Genomic DNA, 25,125 nt, shown 5'->3' with positions numbered 1-25,125 from the left:
AGACTACAGGATTAGTTCAGTCACATCACAAAACAAATAAACAAATGATCAAGCAAACAAACAACAAGTAGCCCTGGGGATAAAGGGGTATCAGTACCCAAATGTGCTACAGTGTATTCTCTAAAATGTTTGCTTTTCAATAAAAAATTATGAGACATGCAATGGAACAGGAGGAGAGTGTGATTTACACAAAGAAAAAAACACAGGCATTAGAAACTGTCGTTGAGGGGTCTTGGATGTTGGACTTAGCAAACATATAAATGTGTTCAAAGAACTAAAGGAAACCATGTCTAAAGAATTAAAGGAAGATATGATAATAACTTATTACATAGATAATAATAAAAAAGAGATAGAAATTATAAGAAAGAACGAAATGGAAATTCTGGTGTTGAAAAGTACAATAACTGAAATGAAAAATTCACCAGAGGGGTTCAATAGATTTGAGTTGGCAGAAGAAAGAATCATTGAATTTAAAAATAAATCAAGGGGCCGGCCTGAGGCATAGTGGTTAAGTGCGGGCACTCTGCTGCTGGCGGCCCGGGTTCGGATCTCGTGCGCGCACCGATGCACTGCTTGTCAGGCCATGCTGTGGCAGCGTCCCATATAAAAGTGGAGGAAGATAGGCACAATTGTTAGCCCAGGGCCAGTCTTCCCCAGCAAAAAGAGGAGTATTGGCATGGATGTTAGCTCAGGGCTGATCTTCCTCACAAAAAAAATAAATAAATAAAAAATAAATACATCAATAGCGATTATACAATCTGAAAAACAGAATGTAAAAAAAATGAATAGATCCTCAGAAGACTGTGGAACACCATTAAACATACCCACATATGCATAGTGGGAGAGCCACATACATTGTAACTACTGGGGAAAGGCAGTTTGCAAGCCTCTTACATGCTACCAGAAATTCTGGAGAAGAAAGAGAAGGCAGAAGTGACGGTTGCTCCATAGATCCCAAACAACCTTTTTTGAAATGTGCTGGTCTGTAGACCACTGTGAAAAGCCAGAATGTGTTCTGAGATTGTCTAATATGGTATGAAAATTCTTCTAGCAGATGTTATGATGTTTCATTTAAAATATATTAATTATTCTTAATGTGGTAGCCAGCCTCCAAGATGGCCCCCAATGATCCCCACCTCTTGTACTCAGGCTTTTGTATAGTTCCTCCTCATACTGAATAGAAGTGGTCTGCGTAACAAACAAGATATTGTGAAAGTGTAGTGTGTGACTTCTGAGACTAGGTCATAAAAGACATTGTGGCTTCTGTCTATATCTCTTTATCATTCATTCTGGGGAAAGCCAGCTGTCATGTTGTTATGAGGATATACTTAAGTCACACTAAAAAGAGGTCTTTGTGGCAATGGAATGAAGCATTCTGTTACCAGCCAGCAAAAAACTGAGGCCTCCTGCCAAGAGCCATGCAAATAAGTCATCTTAGAAGTTCACCCTCCAGCACCAGTCAAGCCTTCATATGACTGTAGCCAAAATCCTGACTGCACCCTCAAGAGAAACCCTAAGCCACAATTACTCAGCTAAGCCACTCCTGATTTCTTACACTCCAGAAACTGAGAAAATAAATGGTTATTGTGTGAAGCCATTAACTTATGGGGTAGTCTGTTATACAGCAATAAATGTACACTTAGCTAATACAAAACAATTTCATAAAATATTTTGGCTTATGTTTCTTAGGTGTTTTTATCTAGACAGACTTTTATGTTCCTTTAGAAATACAGAAGGTTATAAAAGAGTACTTTTAAATAAATATAGAAATGTATTCTACTGAAGTATGGTTTGTAATGATCTAATAACAAGAAAAATTAAGGTTGACTTAAGGCTTAAAATACTCTTCAGTAAGATAAACTTATTTAGTTTTGCTTAAATAATCAGAGAAAAGAAAGCACTGCCTAATAATATGATAAAAATGGCTATTACAAACTGTTGTTGGTAAAAAGTAGATTTGGGGTCACTGAGGTAGTGGTAGGATCTAGAACCATTCACTCTGTTTTAACAGCCTATTTATAACCACTATGCCTTAGGCAGTTCAGGCCACTACAACAAAGTAACCAAAACAACAGAAATTTATTTCTCACAGTTCTGGAGACTGGAAATCTGAGATGAGGGTGCCAGCATGGTCAGGTTCTGGTGAGAACCCTCTTCTGGGTTGCAGACGGCCGACTTCTTGTTGTAGCCTCACATGACGGAAAGCGAGGGAGCTAGCTCTGTGACATCTTTATTAATAAAGGGCACTAAACCCATTCATGAGGACTCCACCCTCATGACCTAATTACCTACCAAACCCCACCTCCAAATACTAGGACATGGGGTATTTGAACACAGATTTGAACATAGGAATTTGGGGGGGGCCACAATCATTCAGTCTGTACACACTATTAGACACGTATACGTCCAATAGAAAGGACTAGCAGAGAATATATAGGTCACGAATCATAGAAGACACATAGGTTTTTCTTTTCCTGGGCAAAGTTATCTCTTACATGGACACTGAATTTGAATTCCTGTCTTAGTCTCCTCAGCACCACGTTCTAACCAACTTAAGGTACTTAAAATGTTAACATGGATGGAAATAAAGATTTAATGCATGTTCTTCATAATACTTTCTCGAAATTAACAAATTAAAATTATCGTAGTAAGAATATCTAAATACTCACCATGTGCTTTAATGCATTAAAAAGCAGTTTTCTCCCAGACGGTTTGTCAAAATCAGCAATAATCCAGAGAGTAACTGAAGAAACTACATCATAATCTGCAAGTTTCAAATAGTTTAGTCAAAACAATTCTTTTTAAAGTCTAACTAAAAGCTGGGGACATTTCCAGTTAACAAAATACATAAAAAATAAATATTACAGTTAATCCTTCCCAAAATAAGCAAATATTGCTAAAAATTATATACATACACACTGACATATATATAAAAATGATAGAAGAGTAAGTAATTCATTATATAAGCTTTATATAAACTCAGTTACCCAGAAGAAAGAATAGCCCCTAAGGAACATATCTGTGGTTACTTTTACCAGTCAACAAAAACTGTATTACGCTTATCATGGTTCCAGTGTTGGCAAACAAAACTGCCTTCCAGCTATACTTGTAAAAAAAAAAAATTGATACTTATACCCCATATATATGTAAAACCAGATACAATAAAGCTTATTAGTAGATATTGAAACAATAATATTTTATTAGCTTATGATTCATTTATTTCAAAACACCTAGAGATCATTAACTTAGTCTAATTCACCTCATCTCGTGCCAACAACATCAATACAATTTTTTTTTCAGAAAAATTTGAAAATTTGGAAGCCACAGGAAGAAACAGTTTTTAATTCTGAAGTCACAGTTAAGTGAGTTTAATTTCATACAGCCTCAGCGTATAACACCTGAAATACTACTTGTCTGGCCATCATTAAAAACTGCAGAAAAACTAGTCCTTTATATCACATGACCCACTTAAAACAATTGTAAAAAATTTGCTATTCCAAAAACTTACTCCTGAATAGATGTGAAGCTACAGTTATTACCATACTCAGTAATATCTAACTATTCAAAACTGTAACAATAAGAAGGGTAACATTGATTCCACTTGCAATCCTCAGAAGCAACTTAAGAGTAAGACAGGGGAAAAAAAAAAAAAAGCAAGGCAGTAGCACAATCTTTTCAAAAAAGGAAGGTAAAGAATTCTGATGCCTTCTTAATGTCAGCACTGTTACCATCACAGCTAGTAAACTGAGAAATATTTCAAAAGTGCTAAGTAAATTTCTCACAACTCTATTATTTCTTTACACATTTACATAACTGCAAATAGGAGGAAATTAGGTGTTTCTCACTTAATAAAGTATTCTTTTAAATTGCAAGAGATTTAACCAAAGGGCATTAATTATAGGCTAGCTTATTCTGATACTCGGAGGCAATTTTCAAAATAGAACCCAGACCTGATAAATGTTTCTCCTATTTTTTCTCTCTTTTTTTTTGTGAGGAGATGAGCCCTGTGCTAACATCTGCCAATCCTCCTTTTTTTGCTGAGGAAGACTGGCCCTAGGCTAACATCTGTGCCCATCTTCCTCCACTTTATATGGGACGCCGCCACAGCATGGCTTGCCAAGCAGTGCAGCAGTGCGCGCCCGGGATCCGAACTGGTGAACTCCGCACTTAACCGCTTGCGCCACCGGGCCAGCATCTCTCCTATTTTTTATTCCCTATTTCTCTGTCTCCTTTCCCCTCACTTGACACATTCAGGATGTTAGCCTGCCATAACATGGAACTGCATTATATTTTATTGTTTGTTGGATTTCTTGTAGACAGACCACTTTATGAATATAAAATCATGGGTCTGTTATAAAGTAATTCAGGGGCCATCTGGTCCAAACTTGGAGTCACTCCACAGCATTCTCAAAAACCGGTGTGTAGCCTCTGCTTAAATCTCTCTCATACATAAAAATTTGCACCTTACTACATAGTTCATTCCATCTTTAGATCACTCTCATTGTTAGGAAGCTACTGCTTTATACTGAGATAAAAATCAGCCTTCTCATGTATTGGCTCTCCTTTTTCTCTCTAGAGCAAAGCAGGTCAAACAAAACAAAGCAAAACCAACACCAACCAAACTCTAATTGTCTTCTTCTATCTCAACAGTTCATGGTACCTAACAAATCTATGGCCCCACTGCCGATTTCCTTTCTAGGCTAAATCCTTATTTCCAAATATGTTCCTGTCTTGGTCTCTCCTCCTTTGGTTGTGACCCCCAACCTAAGCAAAACATCCCAGTGTTGTTTAATCAGAGTGCAGAACTATTCTCCTCTGATCTGGGAATTATACTTTTATTCCTGCCTGATAAGATATCAGTTTATATAGTCTTGAAAGGGTTTTATCACTTTCTTAAAAAGGTGAAAAATGAAATAGCTTGCTTTAAAAAAAAGGCAAAAAACCCTTTTCATATATGATTAGAACAAGAGGTATCATTTTCTCAGCACAATCCTTATATCCTAATAAATTACAAACTCATAAATTGAAAACCAGGCCTCTAGTCAAATATCAACTTGTAAAAATGTATTATGCAAGCATCTTACTAAAATTACAAGTTTTTGCTACTTTAGGATTAAATTCAGGAAAATAAAAGATGCTTATTTACCTTCTTGGGTTAAATAATACATGCTCTTTGCAATTACAGCAGTCTTATCTTGTGAATCCAAGAAAGAGAACGTAGAAAAATCTTCAATATCGGCAGTTACTGAAAATTTTAATATTAAATGTTAAATAATAAATTAATAAAACATTCACAACTCAATAAGAATTTGTAGAAAAGTATATGGAAGGATTATTTTACCTGATGTAGATATTAAATTAAGGTACTGCCTTTTGGTGTGCAAAATCAAAGGATTTATACGGGGTACAACGTTATTTTTATCCATAAGGAAATCAACTGCACTTGTCTGATCATTTAACCTGCCCTAAAATAACAAAAATATTACTTAGGTAATATAGGCAATTTATATGCACATGTTTTAAAGTTATGCAGAGAATATATTTAAAGACTACTTAACCTAAAAAAATCAATAAATAATATGCAATTTAGGATTCTTATAATAAATTTTCCTGTAAAACTTTGAATTTCTTTCCAATTAAGCAATTTTTAGATGTAATTATGCATAGATAAATTTAATTATTACTTTTTTGTGTGTGTGTGAGGAAGATTGGCCCTGAGCTAATATCTGCCAATCCTCCTCTTTTTTGCTGAGGAAGACTGGCCCTGGGCTAACATCCATGCCCATCTTCCTCCACTTTATATGGGATGCCGCCACAGCATGGCTTGACAAACGGTGTGTTGGTGCTCGCCCGGGATCCGAACTGGCAAACCCCGGGCTGCCGCAGCGGAGCGTGCACACTTAACTGCTTGCCCCACTAGGCTGGCCCCTAATTAAGTATTACTTTTAAAATCACTACTAAATTATCAGGATGGAAATTTTTATAAAATTAACTTTTGCTATTACTTTTGTATTATTTAATACAAAAAATCATTTATAAATATCATTCATCATATATTTTCTCATAAATGCTTACCTACCATAAAAACTTCCCTTTGTAAATATACAGCTGTATCCATCATTCTGTGAAGAACAGCCTTTTCTAGTTCTTTATTATTCAGCTCTTCATGGTTAAAGGATTCACCATTATAAAGAGCTTGAGGCAAAGGACCCAGGCCAGTCATCTCATAAAAGCTTGCTCCTGCCTATTCAATTAAAAAATATCTGAGAGTTAAACAGAATATGGCTCTCTGAAAAAGAAATAAACAAGAAAAAGAAAAGAACAAGGCCACATTTTTATATTCTATAGAAAAAATGTTAATTATGCTAATTTTACCTGTCCTTTCCAAACATTATTTAAAGGAAAGTAATGTACTTACATAGAGCAAAAGTCAGGAAACTTTCTGTAAAGGGCCAGGTAGTACATATTTTAGGCTTTGTGAACCATCTAGTCTCTTTCACGACCACTCAATTGTGAAGTTATAGTGCAAAAGCAGTGATACACAACACAAGACGAATGAAAATGGCTATGTCTCCCCAAAACTGTACTTATCAACAAAAGGCAGTGGGAGGCCTGGATTTGGCCCAGGGGCTGTAGTTTGCTGATCCTTGATACACAGTGTGACATTTACTTTTTGAAAAAACGCATTTACCTGCATCAGAGATTCATTCATCCATGTATTCATTTGTTTAATAAATATTTACTGAATTCATGTCACCAGCGTTAGGCTAGACCCTGTGAATACAGAGCTGAAAATCTGCCCTCAAGGGGTTCACACATATACAAACAAAATAGAGGGAGGTACAAGGTGCTATGGGAGCCTAGGAAAAGAAGCATCTAACCAAGCTTCATTGTGGAGAGGAAGGGATCAGAGAAGGACTCTGTTACAGAGTGACACTGAAAGTCTTAAAGGGTGAGTAAAAATTTGCTGGGAGATAAAGTGGAGAAAGGCATTCCAAGTGAAAAGGTACAGCACAGCAAGGAACGGAGGGGAAGAGAGAATACAGCATATTTAGGCAATGGCAGGTAATTTGCTGTTTTTACAGTGGGGAGAGTTATATATCGGGGAGAGCTGTCAGGTATGGGGTCAGAAGGGACAGGTAGAGGCCAGATCATGAAGGTCCTCAACATCTGGATTTTATTTTATGAATGATAAAGCGTCACTAAACAATTAATTCATTTGCTATTCAATACTATGTATTATCGTAATTACTATTATAGGCAACATTTTCACAATCACTCTATGAAGCCAAGTACTCCTATTATATCCATTTTACAGATGATGAAACAGAGAGAGATGAAGTTACTTCTAATGCCACACAGCTACTACATTTTGGAAACAGAATTCGTACTTAGATCTGACCGAGAGTCTGAACTCTTAACCACTATATTATCTCTGGATTTATTGGGCACTTACTGTGTATCAGTCTTATGAATGCATATAAATGATATGCAAAGTCTATCTGAAGGAAACTTATAGTTTAACAGAGGGAGACATGGATATATTAAACACAAGTGTGAATTTAGTATCCAGGATACCAAGGAGGGCAGGGTCAATTCTATCTAGGAAGAGGGTTCATGACAAATAACATGATCAGATTTGCTTATTTGAAAAAGAAGAGAGTGGCAACAATGTGAAGGACAAGGGTGGGAGAGCATGCACTGGGGATGCTGGGTCAGGGCTACTGCAACAGTATGGGAAAGAAAAAGCAAGAGTTGAACAAAAATCAGTGGTAACAGGCAAGGAGAGACTGAGGCAGTTTCTGAATTATTTAGCTGGTGGAAATAACAGAACTTGATCTACTGTTTGGGAAAGTATGAGGGAAAAGAAGTCGTTTAGGATGACTATCAGGCTTCCAGCACAGGTGGCCTGGGAGAATGACAGTGCTATGCCCTAGGAAAGGGCATAAAAAAAAAAGGTTTGGGGTAACAATGAAGATAATGGGCTTGGTTTTAGATTTTTTTGATTTAAGCTGCTTGTGGGCAATCCACTAGGCAGCTGAATACACGGGTCTGGACCTCTAGAAAGAGGTCCCTGCTTGAAATACAGGCTCTCTTCTGATTTACTCTATTAATTTCCAATTAGGCAACCTGTCAATTCTAAAAGCTTTAATTACCACAAATAAGCCAATGACACTGAATTTTATACTTTTTGCCCACACCTCTCTTCTGAGCTACAGACACCTATATCCAATCTCTTATTTCACATCTCCTCTGGAAATCTCACAGGCACCTCAAATTCAATATGTGAAAAACTGAACTTCTGATCTTACTTCCCACTCGGTTTCTCCTCCGCTCCTTTCCATCTTGGCAGTGGCATCACAACCCTCCCAGCTCAACTGAACCCTGGGAGTTGTCCTTGACAACTTCTCATCTCCCTTCTACCCTATCCAATCCAGCAGCAGGTCCTGGATTGTACTTCCTATATAACTTGACTGTGTCCATGTTTCTCTGCCTCTACTTCCGAAAGCCTCTTAGCCTATCTCTCACCTACATGTTTCCTAACTCATCTCACCACATACACTTTTACCCTCCAACAAGCCATTCTCAACAATGGAGAACGCTCTTTGAAAAAAAATGCATGTCACTGTCACTTCACTGCTTAATATCTTTTCAGGTTTTTCACTGTTGCCAAGGTCTTCTGTTCTACAGACTTCAAATTAAATATTGTTCACAAGACCCTGTGTAATCAGGCCCCTTGCTTACCTCCCCAGCCTCATCTAAGAACTTCCCTCCACAACACAAACACAACACATGCTTCCTACCTATAGGACAGCAACACCAATTTCTCTTAGTTCCTTTGCAACTCAGGACCTCCTAACATTTTTCTCTGAAATGTTAATCTCCCACCACTTCCTTGTTTTCTTTTATCCAACTCTTCCTCCTACTTCAGGACTCGGCTTAAATGTCACTGCTTCAGAGAAGTCTTCCTTATCCCCATCCCCCAGGGTGCTCCTCTTTCATTCTGTGTGTCATGTATTTGCCGGGCCCCTTCCAATGAAGACTCATGTCCATCACTTTTGGGAATTTCTTTGTGTTATTTCTCTGATGCTTTCCTCTCCTTTCTTTCTCTGTTCTTTCTGAATTTTATGGATTGAATCTCTAATTGTTTACCTTTTATTCTTATTTTTCATTTCTGTCTTTTTTTGTCTCTCTGTTCTATTAAATTTTTATTTTATTTTTAATTTTCAAGAGATCTTTCTTGTACTCTATTCTTTTACCTCCTGTGCCTAGAACATTATAAGTACTCAAAAAATATTTGTTGAAAGTACAGGGCCGGCCCTGTGGCTTGGTGGTTAAGTGCGCGCGCTGCGATGCTGGCGGCCCGGGTTCGGATCCCGGGTGCGCATCGAGGCACCACTTCTCCATCCATCCTGAGGCCGAGTCCCACATACAGCAACTAGAAGGGTGTGCAGCTATGACATGCAACTATCTACTGGGGCTTTGGGGGGAAAAAATAAAATAAATAAAATCTTTAAAAAAAAAAAAAAAAAAAAAAAAGAAAGTACAGATAAAGTTTGAATGGAGAGAGCAAATTACAGAAATATGAGTTTAGGGAATAAAGGCCTAAATGCATTTATTATGTTTGTGATGTAGAAGTCAGCATGATTTTCTCAGCATGAAGACAAAGGTAGAAAAAGGGGCTTAAAGGCTCTTGAATGTTTAGAATAACTTTTGGGAGGAATAGTGAGGGGAGAAGAGCAAGCACAAGTGAAGGATTGTCAAGTAATACAGAGTCCAGTTTAAACTGGAGATTAAGCAGACTTGGGAAAAACGGAGAAAGAGACTGAAGATATCATCATTTCAGGACAGTCTTGGGGGACAAAGGAGTAAAGAGGGAGAAAACAGAAGACCATACTCACATACTAAAAAAACAGAACTTAATACTTCTGAGGACTGCATCCCATTCTTAGTCTTTACAAAAATCCTTAACATTTTTCATAATTTCAAGAGAAAATGACTGCAGATATCTTAAAATGGTAACATAAAAAAAATACTCATTTCACTGCTTAACTTGATAAAGAGTAAAAGTGGGTTTCTAAGTAAATACAGTAGATTTATCACATGCTCATCTCTCCTCACAAATTTCACTAAAATGAGAATATAATAAAAATCATGATGACCACAATGTTGATAATAAAAACAATAAAAAGATACGAGCCTACAAAGATAAAGAGAAAGGACAAAAGATAAAGAATTGATGACCGAAGTAGAAAGGCAAGTCACACCTGTGCAGACAGAAAGGAATGTCAATATTTTCAGAAGGCTAAAGACCTAGAGACACTTGGTATCTTAGAAGGAGAGGATAGGAGCAGAGCAGAAAATGCGGAAACTTGTTGAGGGTCTGTATACAGAGCAGCTGCATATCAAAGCCCCTCTCTCAAGCCTGAAAAGCCAAACTATTCTGCTTTTCCTTATTCTCTGTTAAAACTGAGTCATGAAGGCTCTAGAGTAAGGATTCCAGGCACAGGGGAAGACTGGGATGAGAAAGGGGATGAAAACCAGACAGGAGATTAAAGGAAAGTTCACATTCCTTCACACCCAGCCCATTACCCCACCCTGTTTTTAGATTTATCCTCACTTACTGTATCTAAGTCCTCTCATTTGCCACATATATTCCTTCTAAGAGGAAAATAAAGAACTCTCATTTGAAGAAATTGAATGCTGCAACAGATTGTCAGTTTAGAAAAGACCTTTGTTGGTCCTTTAATTGAAAAAATTCAGCTCAGCTCCCCAAGTGAGGCCCACCAACCAACAAAATCCATTTATTTATAATCTACCTTTTAGGGTTTCATTCTTACATGTGAAAGATAATCAGACATCATAAGACACCTGACAAATTCTTCAAACACAAAAGAGAAAAATCAAAATGAATGGAAAAAAAGGAAGCTATAGAAGGCAGAGAATGCAGTCAGCAGAACAAAACATCAAAAAATTAATACTCTTAGATAAAAAAAGATATTGTGCCCATGAAAGAAAAACTGGATGCTACAAAAAAGGAACAGAATACAAAAAAGATCTCCAGAAAATTTAAAAAAATAAAAAAAGACAAAGGAATAAAAAAAGAAGAAAAAGTAAATAGAGATTCAACTCAGAAAATTCAGAATAAACAGAGAAAATAAAGGAAAAGAAAGCATTAGAGAAATAACAAAAGAATTCCCAGAATTGACGGACAGGAATCTCCATTAGAAGAGGCTCACCAAATATCCAATACACTGAGTGAAAGAGGATCAAGACAGAGGTACAACATCACGAAATTTCCAAACACCAGGGATAAAAAGATCCTAAAAGCTTTCAAACAGGAAAAACCAATCAATCAAGCAAGTGGAAAGACAAAGGAATCAAAATCAGAATGGTCTCATTCGTCTCAGTAGCTTATTAAGAGCCAGGAGATAGTAGAAGAAAACATTCAAACTCTGGAAGGAAAACGATCACCCAGTCCAACTATCAATAATATGCAAATATAAAATAAGATTTTTAAATAAAAAAAGAGTTCAAATAATTTTTCTCTCACGCATATTTGCTTGAGAGAGAAATAAAAACAGAAATAAATCAAAAAGAGGAAAGGCATAGTGTTCAGGAAACCAGAGAGAAGCAGAGACCCTATGAAGCAAAGCAGCAAAGGCAGATCCAGAAATGACAGCTGAGCTTCAGGTCTGGAGACAACCAGTCCAGTTCAGAGAAAGGGCAGGCATGGCTGAAGAAGGGCCTTCTTGGGGCTGGTGTGTGTGAGGGAAGGGGCTGGTTTGTTCATGCTATGATTGTCTGTAAGGAACATTCTGGATCGGTTATCTGACCAATCTCTTGACTATCTGGATACATTTGCAATAGGTAGAAACTACGCACATGGGTAAAAAAATGGAGTAATTCTTAAAGCTAAAAAAAGTCGTTAAAAAATGGAAAGACAATCATAGTATTTGACTTATTAGCAAGGAATTCTTAAAAAGTCACACATACACTAAATTAACCAAAGTGTGTGAACAACAGATCTGACAATCAGCTGGTTTGCACTGTACAGGCCTTACCAACTCTTAATGTATTGAAATACTTCTGTACCAGCCAGTAAATAACTGCTGTCTTGGGAACGTGATTTCCCCCATGAGAACCACCTTGACCTCTTTCCCAGACCCTCCATGTCAACATGATCCAGCCACTACAGGGTTAGTAATTGCCTCAGCACCAGGGCCTCCAAGACTCTACTCCAGCTCTAGGATCTGCTCTGAAACTTTCTGATTGGTTGCTCGAAGCCACAACAGTTTTTAAATATTTCAAGTAATAACCACTGGACTAGGGGAGACCAAGCGAAGGCAGGGAGGTGGAAGAGAGCTCAATCCTCAACGACTATAACAGAAACTCAGCAAAAAAGTTAAGGCATGCACCACACAACTTGAGGAATAAAGAATAGTAAGACAAGATTCCTTTTCTTGAAGTACTTACAGTCCAGTTAGAAAGGAAATTTATATCTACATATCTATAAAAAAGGCAGTTAATAGGAAACAGTAATATTGAGTTGTGAATAACGATATTTAAGGATAACATGGTGGTGTTCAGATGATATTTTACGGCAACTGATAATAAATAGTACATTTTGGCCATATAATATTATCTCAACTTAAAAGCATCTGTAGGGGCCGGCCAGTGGTGTAGTGGTTAAGTTTGCATGTCCCGTTTTGGCAGCCCGGGGTTCGCTGGTTCGGATCCTGGGCGCAGACCTACTCATTGCTCATCAAGCCATGCTGAGGTGGCGTCCCATATAGAAGAGCTACAACTCTACAACTATGATACACAACTATGTAGTGGGGCTTTGGGGAGAAAAAAGAAAAAAAGAAGACCGGCAACAGATGTTAGCACAGGGCCAATCTTCATCAAAAAAAAAAGAAAGGAGAGCAATTAAAAAAACAAAAAAAGCATTTGTATCACAGCATATACTGCTGCTGCATTTACCTAGAATAGACATGAATAAATGAATCCATTTCTTTCCATATACAAGTTAGATTATGAACAATATTTCAAACGTTTTAATAAATATATTGAAATTAAACACCTTGAATATTTTTTATCTAGCTGTTCTTAGGAATGTATTTTATTTAAATGCACTTAATAGCCTCAGGTACACAGGTGTTATTAAAGGCTTTAAATGCTATAATTAATTTGAATCAGAAGAGGTTTCTTAAGAAACAAAGCATATATAACAACTTAGTGAAAAATCAAATAAGTGGTTTCAGATTAATAAAAAAAAAAGGGCAAATCAACCAGAAAAAAATTTTTACTCTTGAATGAGAAGTGATTCTTAGTATCGTCATTATGTATCTATCTGTCATGCTTAAGAGATATGATATTTGCAAAAGTATCAGTCTTTAAGGAAGGTAAGGTCTGAAGAGAAATTGTGTTCTACCACTTAGTAGCAAGCAGAAGAGAGACCATTTCTACAAAAAAAAAAAAAAAAGAGAAAGAAAAACAAAAACATAACATGTAATGTGCAAGTATGGAATTACTTCCAGGACTTATATAATTAACACTCACTATTGGCTGATATTAAAACCCAAATGGTGCAAACTTCTGCTTTCAACCTGTGCAAACAGGATCCCTAGTATATAAAAACTCATTGTTTTTCTATTTCATGAGCTTAAATAATCATTATAGGAAATTTTTGTTCCTTCTCCCCATAATTCAGAATATGTGTAAAGTACTTGTAAAAAAATAATTTCCTTTCTAAATTTCCTTAGTGCCATGAATAACTTTATTAAAAGAGATGCCACTATGTAACTTGGCCCTAAAAGAAAGGTCATCACGGTTGCTTTTTAGTTTTGTTTTTTAATTATATGAAAATATAATAATGGAAAAAAACCACAGAAACCCCTTCTCATTTCAAAAATAACTATTTGGAAAACCATTCTTAATAACCAAAAAAAAAAAATCCATAATTCCTAACACACTGGCTTTTCAAATTGCATCGAGACCACAGGACCTTTGGTTTCCTGGCTTCGCTTCCTTTTCAGTGCAGCCTGCACCCCATATATCTCACTGATGGGCTATTCTTTCCGCCACTTATGCTAACACCATACCCAACCTATGAAATTCAACTTTAGTGTACTTTATCTAGTTACCTTCCTTCACTCATCTGCATATTTTGGACTTTCTTTAAAAGTGAAGAGACTGATGATCCTGTAAATTTATGGTAAGCAATTTCAGCATCATAGCAATTCTTTTATATATTTTTACTCTACTCCCTTTCCTAGTCCCCAAAGCATCAATTTCTAAAACTTCATTGCTCTCTTGAAGTTCCATTCCTATCACACACACCCTCACTCTTTGCCTTGCCTCCTCATTAATTCATTCAGTAGATATTTATTGATTACATACTATGTTCCACTCACAGGGCACTGGGCCTACAACATCCAACAAGATACATTCCTGCTCTCATGGAGGATACAGTCTAGTGAGAGGACAGGTACTGAAATTATTTATAATTAGCACATGATGAGGGAGCATACAGTATTCTTTCAGCACAGCAGTTAGCATGAGTAACTTAATCTCATTTAGGGGATTAGAAAATGCTTCCCAGAAGTTTTTCCCACAAGTGATACTTTTCCCCCAAAGTAACATTAAAGCCAAGAGCTAAAGATAAGTAAGTTCGAGCTAGGAAGAAAAGGGAGGGAGTATCCACAAACACAGAGAAGAACAAGTACGTGAAGTCCCTCTGATGAGAGGGTGACCCATTCAAGAAGCTGAAATAGTGCCAGTGCAGCTGGAACAGAAAGAGTAAGGAAAAGAGCAGTGAAAGATGAGACTGAAGAATTAAATAGGGGCCAAACCCAGTAGGATCTTTACAACACTAACGATCCAGAACTTCACTTTTACTATGGAGGGATATTGCATACAACAGTGACAGGAACAGATCTGTTTTTTTTTTCTTTTTTGGTGAGGAAGATTAGCCCTGAGCTAACATCTGTTGCCAATCTTCCCCTTTTTGCTGAGGAAGATTGGCCCTGGGGTAACATCTGTGCCCATCTTCCTCTACTTTATATGTGAGACACCTGCCACAGCATGGCTTGATAAGCAGTGCATAGGTCTGCGCCCAGGATCCGAACCTGTGAACCCCAGGCTGCCAATGAGGAGCACGCGAACTTAATCACTAAGCCACCGGGCCGGCCCCCAGATCTGCTTTTTAAAAAACTCTTATAAAATGCAAAAACCCATTTAGAAAACTTGAGATCCATATAAGCATTAGAAATTCAACCCCAATGATGCTACATTTTCCTAAGTTTGGTTCTTGTCCTAGCATTTATCTAAAAAGCCAGCTTTCTATTTCTTCCTAAGAAAGCACAAATTACATTCTTTAAGATTCTACATTCAAGTTTTCTATCATGTAAATCCTGAGAATTACTCTTTCATACTTTTCAAAAAGTCAATAGTGGCAACTTAATACTGTATACAACTCATGTCATTCAAAAGTCTAAAATTTCCCTTCTGAGTGACTAAAATACAAATCATGAGTTAAATATATTGAGATAATTTACTCATGAGATTATAATAAAAGGTTCTGGGATCATATTTTTGAAAATTTTCATGCCAACTTACCTTTCTTTTGTCATCATATTTAGAATGAATTCCTAAAATATCCCCAGTATCAGCTTGAGGAAATTTATTTTGGAGAACACTCTTCACACTGTCCACAGTGAGTATGTTTTGATTCTTTACTTTTTGGTACATCTGTGGAAATAAAGATATTATAATTAACTTTGATCTTACAGCAATTAGTTTTCTTTCGTTCCCTTAACATGCAGATAGATTTATAAAATAAAGAACACATTTTATATTTTGTAAGCTCTAAGGATACTATATATATATAAACACACACACACACATTCCACACATACAGATAAATAAATCATTTCAACCATATAATACATCTTCTAATAAGAATAGTTTTGTGAATATTCTATAGCTTTCAAAAATACCATAACAAATTTATATGTTATACTCTATTTTGATCATACTAGATACTGCGATTCTCAGTAAAATAATGGTTACCTTTATTTAAAAAGATATGTATAAAATATTTTACATGACATTTCAGAAATGCTTTATTTTCATTTCTGATTGCTTTTCAGTAAATATGACTAGTTTTCTCTGTTCCTCCATTCTTCCCCCAGTCTCAAATGTTTTAAACGCACTTGCATAATGTAAGCTGTTACTCCTTTATTGTTTCATTTCTTCCTTGATTATAGATCCTCCACTATGACCCAGGCATGTTCTAGGCATGGGGAAAAAAACAGTTTTGCATCAAGAGAGTCAAGAGAGAAGGCATCTGAGCAGATGACCTAGCCAAGACATACATATGAACACTAAGCTAGTGTTAAGACGTTTTGGGGAAAGAACCTTCCAAGCAGAAAGAACAAGTAGTAAGTACAAATGCCATTAGCTAGCATTTTGATGTATCAATTAAGAATATTATTTTTAGTCCCAATTCACTTAAATCATTATTGCCAAAGACAATCCTCATACTATGGCTGACAGAATCCCCATATTATTCCTCATAGCAAGGAATTAGCATTCTTCTTTGCTTTCCTTTTATCACAGTAAACTTTGGAACCTATTCCTTTAAGAAGAGTCACAGGTCTGCAATTAGACCACAGAGTTTTATGAGTTTCTCAATACAGGAGCAAGTTTTCTCCTATCAAAGCAAAACATACTATGATCTTAGTAAGAAAAAAAAAAAAGCAAAAAGTTCAGTCTTCTGTAAAACATAAATAGGGATTAGAAAAATGAGATTTTTGAACAAAGCAAAAGTTATATATGAAAAGCCACTGAGATTAGACATTTACTAATTATTCTTTTTAAAAGATTAGACTTCCTAAGGGATCTAAGGTAGTCAGATTCTCTTGCTTAAGCTACTTAGATATATAATGACTCCATCTTCTTATACATTTTTTAATTTTAAAAACAGCTATGTAACTTGGTAAGAAAAAATGAATGTATGTAACATATATGTTATAAGGCATACATAATAAAATGAATAATCCCCATGAACAAGCCACATAACCCAGGAACTGGAACATCCCTGATACTGGCGAAACACTTCTCTCCCAATCCCATCTCCCCCTGCTCTCCAGACGCAAGCATCATACTGTTTGTGTTTGCCAGTCCCTGACCTTTTAAGTTCTAGAATTTTATCTGAATGTATCCCTATGCACTGTATTTAGTTTCGTTTGCTCTTGAGCTTTAAAAAGTGTATGGTAATATGTTAGCCTTCTATAACTTCATTCTGCTTCAAATACAGCCATGCTCTTGCATATCATGTTCCATTATGTCAACAGACCACATTTTACCCAGCTGTTTCACTACTGAGATATATAGATGGGTCACTTCCAGTTTGTTGCTACTGTGGATGCTAAGAATAGTCTCCTATGGCACAGGTACAAGAGTTTCTCTTAGGGGGTTTGTGTGTGTCTAGGAGATATGCAAATTTAACTTCAAATTCTGAAGTACTACCAGATTGTTTTTCAATGTGGTTGTGCCAATTCATATTCCTACAGGCAGTGTAACAGTGCAAAGGTGTTCCCATTGCTCTACATTCTCAGTAACATATGATATTGCCAGCTTTCTTAATTACTGCCAAATTACAGGGTATAAAATAATATCTCAGGGTAGTCTTTTTTTTTTTTAAATAATTTATTTATTTATTCCGCCAAAGCCCCAGCAGATAGTTGTATGTCATAGCTGCACCTCCTTCTAGTTGCTGTATGTGGGACGCGGCCTCAGCATGGCCGGAGAAGGGGTGCGTCGGTGCACGCCCAGGACCGAACCCAGGCCGCCAGCAGTGGACCTCGCGCACTTAACCGCTAAGCCACGGGGCCGGCCCTCAGGGTAGTCTTTATCTGCATTTTTCTGATTTCTGAGATAACTATCTTATTTATTATTAATTGTAATACATATTTATTTACCTCAATAATTTCAATAATTATTTACCATTAATGTATCCTTTTGTATTTTTAAACAAATACTTTTATGTATTTCTTGAGTTTTATTTTTTTTTTGATTTGTAGGAAATCTTTATATCATGGAATATAAATCTTTTGTTGATTACATGTATTACAAATACTTATCTTGCTTGAAACTTTTATCTCCTAACTTCTTTATGCTATCTTTTGATGAACATCAGTTTTCATTTGTATTATAGCTACATTTATCAGTATTTTCCTTCAGACTCATCGCTTTTTAAGTCTTATTGAGGAAACCCTTTTGGGGTTTACTTCCTTTTGGGTCTTAATTTCTTCCAAAAGTTTCAATGCTTTGTTTTTCACACTAAGCTTTTAAGCTAATTGAAATGATTTTTACATAAGGTGTGAGATTTTATCTGTTTGCACTGGCAGAATCAAACGTCCAGCCACCAGTTGCTGAAAGTCCATACCTACTTACTGTAACGCCACTTCTGAATTCTTCAGTTTTAGAGGCCCCATATGTCCCTTTGGTCTATATATGTTTCCCTTGAACCAATACTGTGCAGTCTTAATATAACTTTACATATCTTGTTATCTCATATGGCAAGTCTCATCACTTTATTCTTCCTCAAGATATTCTCAGCAATTTGAGGTCTTGAGTCTTCCATATAAATTTTATTTATTTTTCTATTTTATTTTTTCAGCTTTATTGAGGTATAATTGACAAATAAAATGGTAATATATTTAAAATGTACAACATGATGATTTGATAAACACATATACTGTGAAAGGATTCCCACTATCAAGTTAACACATCCATCATCTATTTATCTTTTTTTGTTCTTTTTTGGAGAGAACACTTAAATTCTACTCTTTAGCAAATTTCAATTATACAATACAGTATTATCATCAACCATAGTCATCTTGCTGTACATTAGATCCCCAGAACTTATTTCTCTTATAACTGTAAATGTATACCCTTTGACCAACATCTCTTCATTTCCCCCATCTCCCAGCCCCTGACAACCACTTTTCTATTCTCTGTTTCCATGAGTTCAGCTTTTTTAGATTCCACATATAAGGAATATTATACAGTATTCATCTTTCTCTGCCTGATATAGTTTACTTAGCATAACACTCTCTAGCTTCATCCATGTTATCATTAACAGCAGTATTTCCTTCTTTTTTAAGGTTGAATAATATTCCATTATATACATATTATTATTGTATATATATTATTTTATCCATTCATCTGTCGATGGACACTTAGGTTGTTTTCATACCTTTATTGTGAATGCTGCTGTAATGAACATGGGAGTAGAGCTATCTCCTCAAGATACTGATTTCATTTCCTTTGGATACACACCCAGAAGTGTGACTGCTGCTTCATATGGCAGTCCTATTTTTAATTTCTTGAGGAACCTTCACACTGTTTTCCATAGTGGCTTTCCCAGTTTACATTCCCACCAAGAGTGTATATAAGGGTTCCCTTTTCTCCACATCCTTGCCAGCAATTGTTGTCTCTTGTCTTTGTGATAACAGACACCCTAATAGGTGTGAGGTGATATCTCATTGTGGTTTTGATTTGCATTTCCCTGATGATTAATTATGTTGAGTACCTTTTTGAGTATCTGTTGGCCTTCTGTACATCTTCTTTGGAAAGATGTCTATTCAGGTCCTTTGCTCTTTTTTTTTTTTTTTTTTTTGTGGGTGAAGAAAATTGGCCCTGAGCTAACATCTCGCCAATCTTCCTCTTTTTGCTTGAGGAAGATTCACCCTGAGCTAACATCTGGGCCAGTCTTCCTCTATTTTGTATGTGGGATGCCACCACAGCATGGCTTGATGAGCAGTGTATAGGTCCACACCTGGGATCCAAACCCACAAACCCCAGGCCGCTGAAGCAGAGTGCGTGAACTTAACCACTACACCACCGGGCTGGCCTCTTCATTTTTTAATTATTTATTTATTTTTTGCTATTGAGTTGTATGAATTCCTTGTATATTTTGGATAATAACCCCTGATTGGATATGTGGTTTGCAAATATTTTCTTCCATTCCATAGGCTCCCATTTCATTTTCTTAATGGTTTCCTTTGCTGTGCAGTAGCATTTTAGTTAGATATAGAACCATTTTATTTTTGCATTTGTTGCCTTTGATTATGCTGTCAAACAAAAAAAAAAATGGCCAAGATCAACATCAAGGAGTTTACCCCCTATATTTTCTTTAAGGAAAGTTTCTTTACAGTTTCAGGTCTTATGTTCAACTCTTTAATCTGTAATTTGAGCTTATTTTTGTGTATGGTATAGGGGTCCAGTTTCATCATTCTGCATGTGGATATTCAGTTGTCCCAACACCATTTATTGAAGAAACTATCCTTTCCCCATTGTGTATTCTTGGTTCCCTTGTTGCAAATTAGTTGACCATATATGCATGGATTTATTTCTGGATTCTTGATTCTGCTCCATTGATGTGTGTCTGTTTTTGTGCCAGTACCATACTGTTTTGATTACTATAGCTTTGTAATAAATAGACTGAAATCAGGAATTGTGATGCCTCCAGCTTTGTTCTTCTTTCTCAAGATTGCCTTGGCTATTCCAGGATTTTTGTGGTTCCACATAAATTTTAGGATTGTTTTTTCTATTTCTGATGCTACTGGAATTTTAATAGAGATTGCATTGAATCTGTAGATTGCATTGAATCCTGTAGTATGGACAATTTAACAATATTAATTCTGTAATCCATAAACACAGAATATCTTTCCATTTATTTGCCTCTTCTTTAATTTCTTTCACCAGTGTTTTATAATTTTCAGTGAAAAGATCTTTCACCGCCTTAAAATTTAAGTACTTTATTCTTTTTGATGCTACTGTAAATGGGATTGTTTACTTAATTTCTCTGATAGTTTTTTGTTAGTGTACAGAAATGTAACTGATTTTTTCTATCTTGCCACTTTATGGAATTTGTTTATTAGTTGTAACAGATTTTTGGTGGAGTCTTTAGGGTTTTCTATGTATGAGATTGTGTCGTGTGCAAAGACAATTTTACTTCTTCCTTTCTGATTTGGATGCCTTTTATTTATTGTTCTCACCTAAATCTCTGGCTAGGACTTCAAGTATCATGTTGAATAAGAGTGGTTAGAGTGGGCACCCTTGTCTTGTTCATGATCTTAGAGGAAAAGCTTTCAGTTTCTCACTATTGATTATGATGTTAACTGTGGGCTTTTCATGTACGGCTTTTATTACATTGAGGTACATTCCTTCTATACCCAATTTGTTGACAGTTTTTATCATGAAAAGATGTTGAATTTTATCAAATTCTTTTTCTGCATCTATTGAGAAGATCATATCATTTAATCCTTCATTTTGTTAATGTGGTATATCACATTTACTGATTTGTGGATGTTGAACCATGCTTGCAGCCCAGGAATAAATCTCACTTGATCGTGTATGATCCTTTTAATGTACTGTTGAATTCAGTTTGCTAAGATTTTGTTGAGGATTTTTGCATCTATGTTCATCAGGGATATTGGCCTGTAATTTTCATTTTTTATAGTGTCCTTGTCTGGCTTGGATATCAGGGTAATGCTGGCCTTATAAAATAAATTTGAAAGTGTTGCCTCCCCTTCTATTTTTTGGAAGAGTCTGAGAAGAACTGGTGTTAATTCTTCTTTAATTGTTTGGTAGAATTCACTAGTGAAGCCATCCGGTCCTAGACTTTTGTTTGTTGGGAGGTTTTTGATTCCTGATTCAATCTCCTTACTAGTAATTGGTCTGTTCACATTTTCTGTTTCCCCATGATTCAGTTTTGGTAGGTTGTATGTTTCTAGGAATTGATCTATTTCTTCTATATTGTTGAATATTTTTCTTGTGTATAATTTTCCATCTTTTTACATCCATTCTTCTAGTATGCTTAAGTTTAATTTACTCATACTTAATTACTGATACGGTTGGATTAACTTGTGCCATTTTGTTATTTGTTTTCTACATATCACGTGTGTCTTTTGGTCATTACTTCTTCCTTTACTGCTTTCTTTGTGCTTAATAGATATCTCTTAGTGTACCATTTCAATGCTTCTTTTGATTTTAAAGCTTTTTTTTAAACTTATTTTCTTTGTGGTTACTCCAGGAATTAAAATATTCATCAGGAATTACCACAACCTACTTCCTATTAATCCTAACTTAATATTGACAAAATATAGAATTTTTTTTTTTTTTTTTTTTTTTTTGAGCAAGATCAGCCCTGAGCTAACATCTGCCAATCCTCCTCTTTTTGCTGAGGAAGACTGGCCCTGGGCTAACATCCATGCCCATCTTCCTCCACTTTATATGGGACGCCGCCACAGCATGGCTTGACAAGCAGCACATTGGTGCGCGCCCGGGACCTGAACCAGCGAACTCCGGGCTGCCGCAGCGGAGCGCACACACTTTAACCACTTGAGCCACCAGGCCGGCCCCAAAATATAGAATTTAAATTCCAAAACAGATCCATTTCATCTTCTGCTCCTTTGTACAATTACTGTCATATGTATTACATCTATATAAATTAGGATTTATGTTTTACTCAATCTTGTGTGATTTAAAGAAGAGAAGAGAAAAATATATTCATACAGCCTTCTATATCTACTCATATACGTACATTTTATTTACTGTTGTCATTTCATTTCTTCCTGTGCATCTGAGTTACCATCTAGCGAAATTTCCTTTCAGCCTAAAGGATTTACTTTAGTATTTCTTCTGACGCAGCAAAGAATTCTCTCATTCTTTATCTGTGAATATCTTTATATATTCAAAGACACATCTTTTTGCAAAGATCATAGTTTATGTTACCTCTTGTTGAACGTCTGAAAACAGACTTATTTCATGTACTTTGTCCAGTTTTATAATTGCTTATTGTGGGATGGCTAATCTGTTGTCAGTTTCTCCATCATGGCCAAAAGTTAAAATCTTACAGTGCTTTTAAATTCTCAAACATGTATTCATCAAAAATTCATTAAGTACGTAACATACATTTTTTTGTCTTAATCTTAGTAAGGTAGGGAGAAAAAATCAAATTACTTGTAAGTTTGTATAGTCACTGTGCAGCAGAACTGAGAAACAAAGTCAGATTATTTTACTGCAAATATTGCACTGTACCATAATTCTCTATCACATTTCAATAATTTTTAGATACTTTTATTATGATTTTGGCCTTCCATGATATTCCTCCTCTCTCCTGAGGCTGTATTTTCAAATTATTTAATTTAGATAAAATAATTTGCTCATTGAAAGTAATGAAACACTACTAAAGAGATTTTATAATTCATGAATTTTACTAAAAGACTAGATTTTGCTCAAATTATTCTGAATTAGTGAAACTAAGTCATATAAAGGATGTTAGCTCAATAATGTTTTACTTTTCTATGAGATACAAAAATTTGGGGGTCATAGCATATGTAGTTTGAATAACCACCAATATTCTCACACTCCAGACCCCAGGGGATTCTAATATCCTTCTCTAAACATTCCTTCCTCATTTATTTTTTCCTCTCCTTCTTCTTCTAATTGCTTAGCACAACTTATAGGCTGTGGCACATATTCAATACTTACTTTTATGCTGCTTTGTACTGAATCCTATGGTTTTAAGTGTAATTTGGTTTTCCAAGAGATTATAGTACTGTGCTGAACATCATAGTAGATAATTCAAAAGGCAAGTGACTAATATGCCATCACATGCAAATTAATGTCTGATACAAAATGCTTACAGAATAGAGATTCAATAGAGATAACTAAGATAACTTAGGTAAAGATAATTTCGGAAAGTCTTCAAGTTTCTTAATTTTGAACATCATACTGATCCTTTTATAATAAGGTAGCTGGACATTAATAAAAGATATGTCAATTTGACTAAATCCCTTATAAACTCTTACACCAATCAATTAGTAAAACTAATAGACTGAAATCCAATATTGACATGTATTCCACTGCACTATTTTACAGATTAAAATGTATCCCCAAGTCACGGAGGTATAGTTTCTATACCCCAGGACAGTGAAGCATTTAGTGGTTCTCCTGGGGGCCACAGAAATAGGGGAGAAAATTTACACTGCTTTGGTAATTTTGTTCTCAGTTTGAAGAAGAACCATTCCTTGTTATAATAATGGTTGACAGGCTAAAGACCAATGAATATGTAAATGAACAGAAGTTACTTTTTTAAGCTATAACTTGACTTTCTTAATAATAACAATATAGTTCTTTAATACATTTATATTTCCATGATGAGTCATAATAGAGTTTCAAAACCTCAACTATGAAATAATCTTCCTATCTCTTGTACTTCCTTAATCAGGTTCTTACCAATTTCTGACTTTTCTTACACAATCTCTTTGTCAGACTCAGTCTCAACCTTACCATTTCCACACCAATTTGCTGTTGTGATCTCCTCCTCCTTTGAAATTCTCTAGGAAGTGTTTATATACTTTGTCATTTAGAATATTTAACTTTGCAATAATCTTTTCTGTTCATTTTATTCAAGACCTAGTTCGAGAATTCTTCCCTGACTAATCATTTCTATTAATATGTTTTCCTCTAAACTTACAAATACAATTTAAATTCCTTTATTGGCTGGGTAAACCTAAATAAATTCATATATTTTGGCAGAACCCCAGTTGCCTAATTTATATTGGGGACAATACTTTGTACTTCAGTTGGGAGTTGCAAGAATCAAATTCATCATCTGTATTAATTCCCACAATAGTTTTTATAAACTTTGAAATGTTAAAATAAATAATAACAATTGTAGTAATACAGAAAAAAAAAAACCCAGTATACACTCTAAAGAAATTATACCTAGTGTATAAACTCACTTTTAGCATGGAAACAAATGCTTGTGATGCATCATGTTCTTCTGCAATATAGTTGAAAGCTCGCCAAAAAGCAACTCCAGCATCCTTTGTTCCGTCAACTTCATCATCTGTATTAACAATGAACACAAAACCAATTCTGGGAAAAGAAGATGAATAAGGAATGTCACAACTACCTCTTAAACCACAATAAACCACGACTTTTAAACATTATTAGACTACAACATCTAGATGGAGGAAATGTGTTAGCAGATGGGCGAAAGGGGAATATTATTACTTGAAAAGGTTTGATTTGTAATGCCTA

General features: G+C 35.7%; 1 protein-coding gene across 2 annotated transcripts in view; it reads right to left on the bottom strand.

The window, feature by feature from the left end:
* The window catches only part of UGGT2 (UDP-glucose glycoprotein glucosyltransferase 2), a 189,658-nt gene that overhangs the window by 81,571 nt on the left and 82,962 nt on the right, over positions 1–25,125 (bottom strand). For both annotated transcript variants that reach the window (XM_087435913.1, XM_004423119.3), the window contains exons 15-20: positions 24,825–24,960; positions 15,622–15,753; positions 6,080–6,244; positions 5,342–5,465; positions 5,147–5,245; positions 2,670–2,764 (exon numbers count right to left, since the gene is read on the bottom strand). In XM_087435913.1, coding sequence (XP_087292039.1) covers positions 2,670–2,764; positions 5,147–5,245; positions 5,342–5,465; positions 6,080–6,244; positions 15,622–15,753; positions 24,825–24,960 — 751 coding nt within the window. The remainder of the gene's footprint in view (positions 1–2,669; positions 2,765–5,146; positions 5,246–5,341; positions 5,466–6,079; positions 6,245–15,621; positions 15,754–24,824; positions 24,961–25,125) is intronic.

Source organism: Ceratotherium simum, chromosome 10 (assembly GCF_057802395.1).
Source record: "Ceratotherium simum simum isolate JZ-2026a chromosome 10, ASM5780239v1, whole genome shotgun sequence".
In the NCBI taxonomy this organism is placed as follows: domain Eukaryota; kingdom Metazoa; phylum Chordata; class Mammalia; order Perissodactyla; family Rhinocerotidae; genus Ceratotherium; species Ceratotherium simum.
This window is presented reverse-complemented; position numbering and strand designations above follow the sequence as displayed.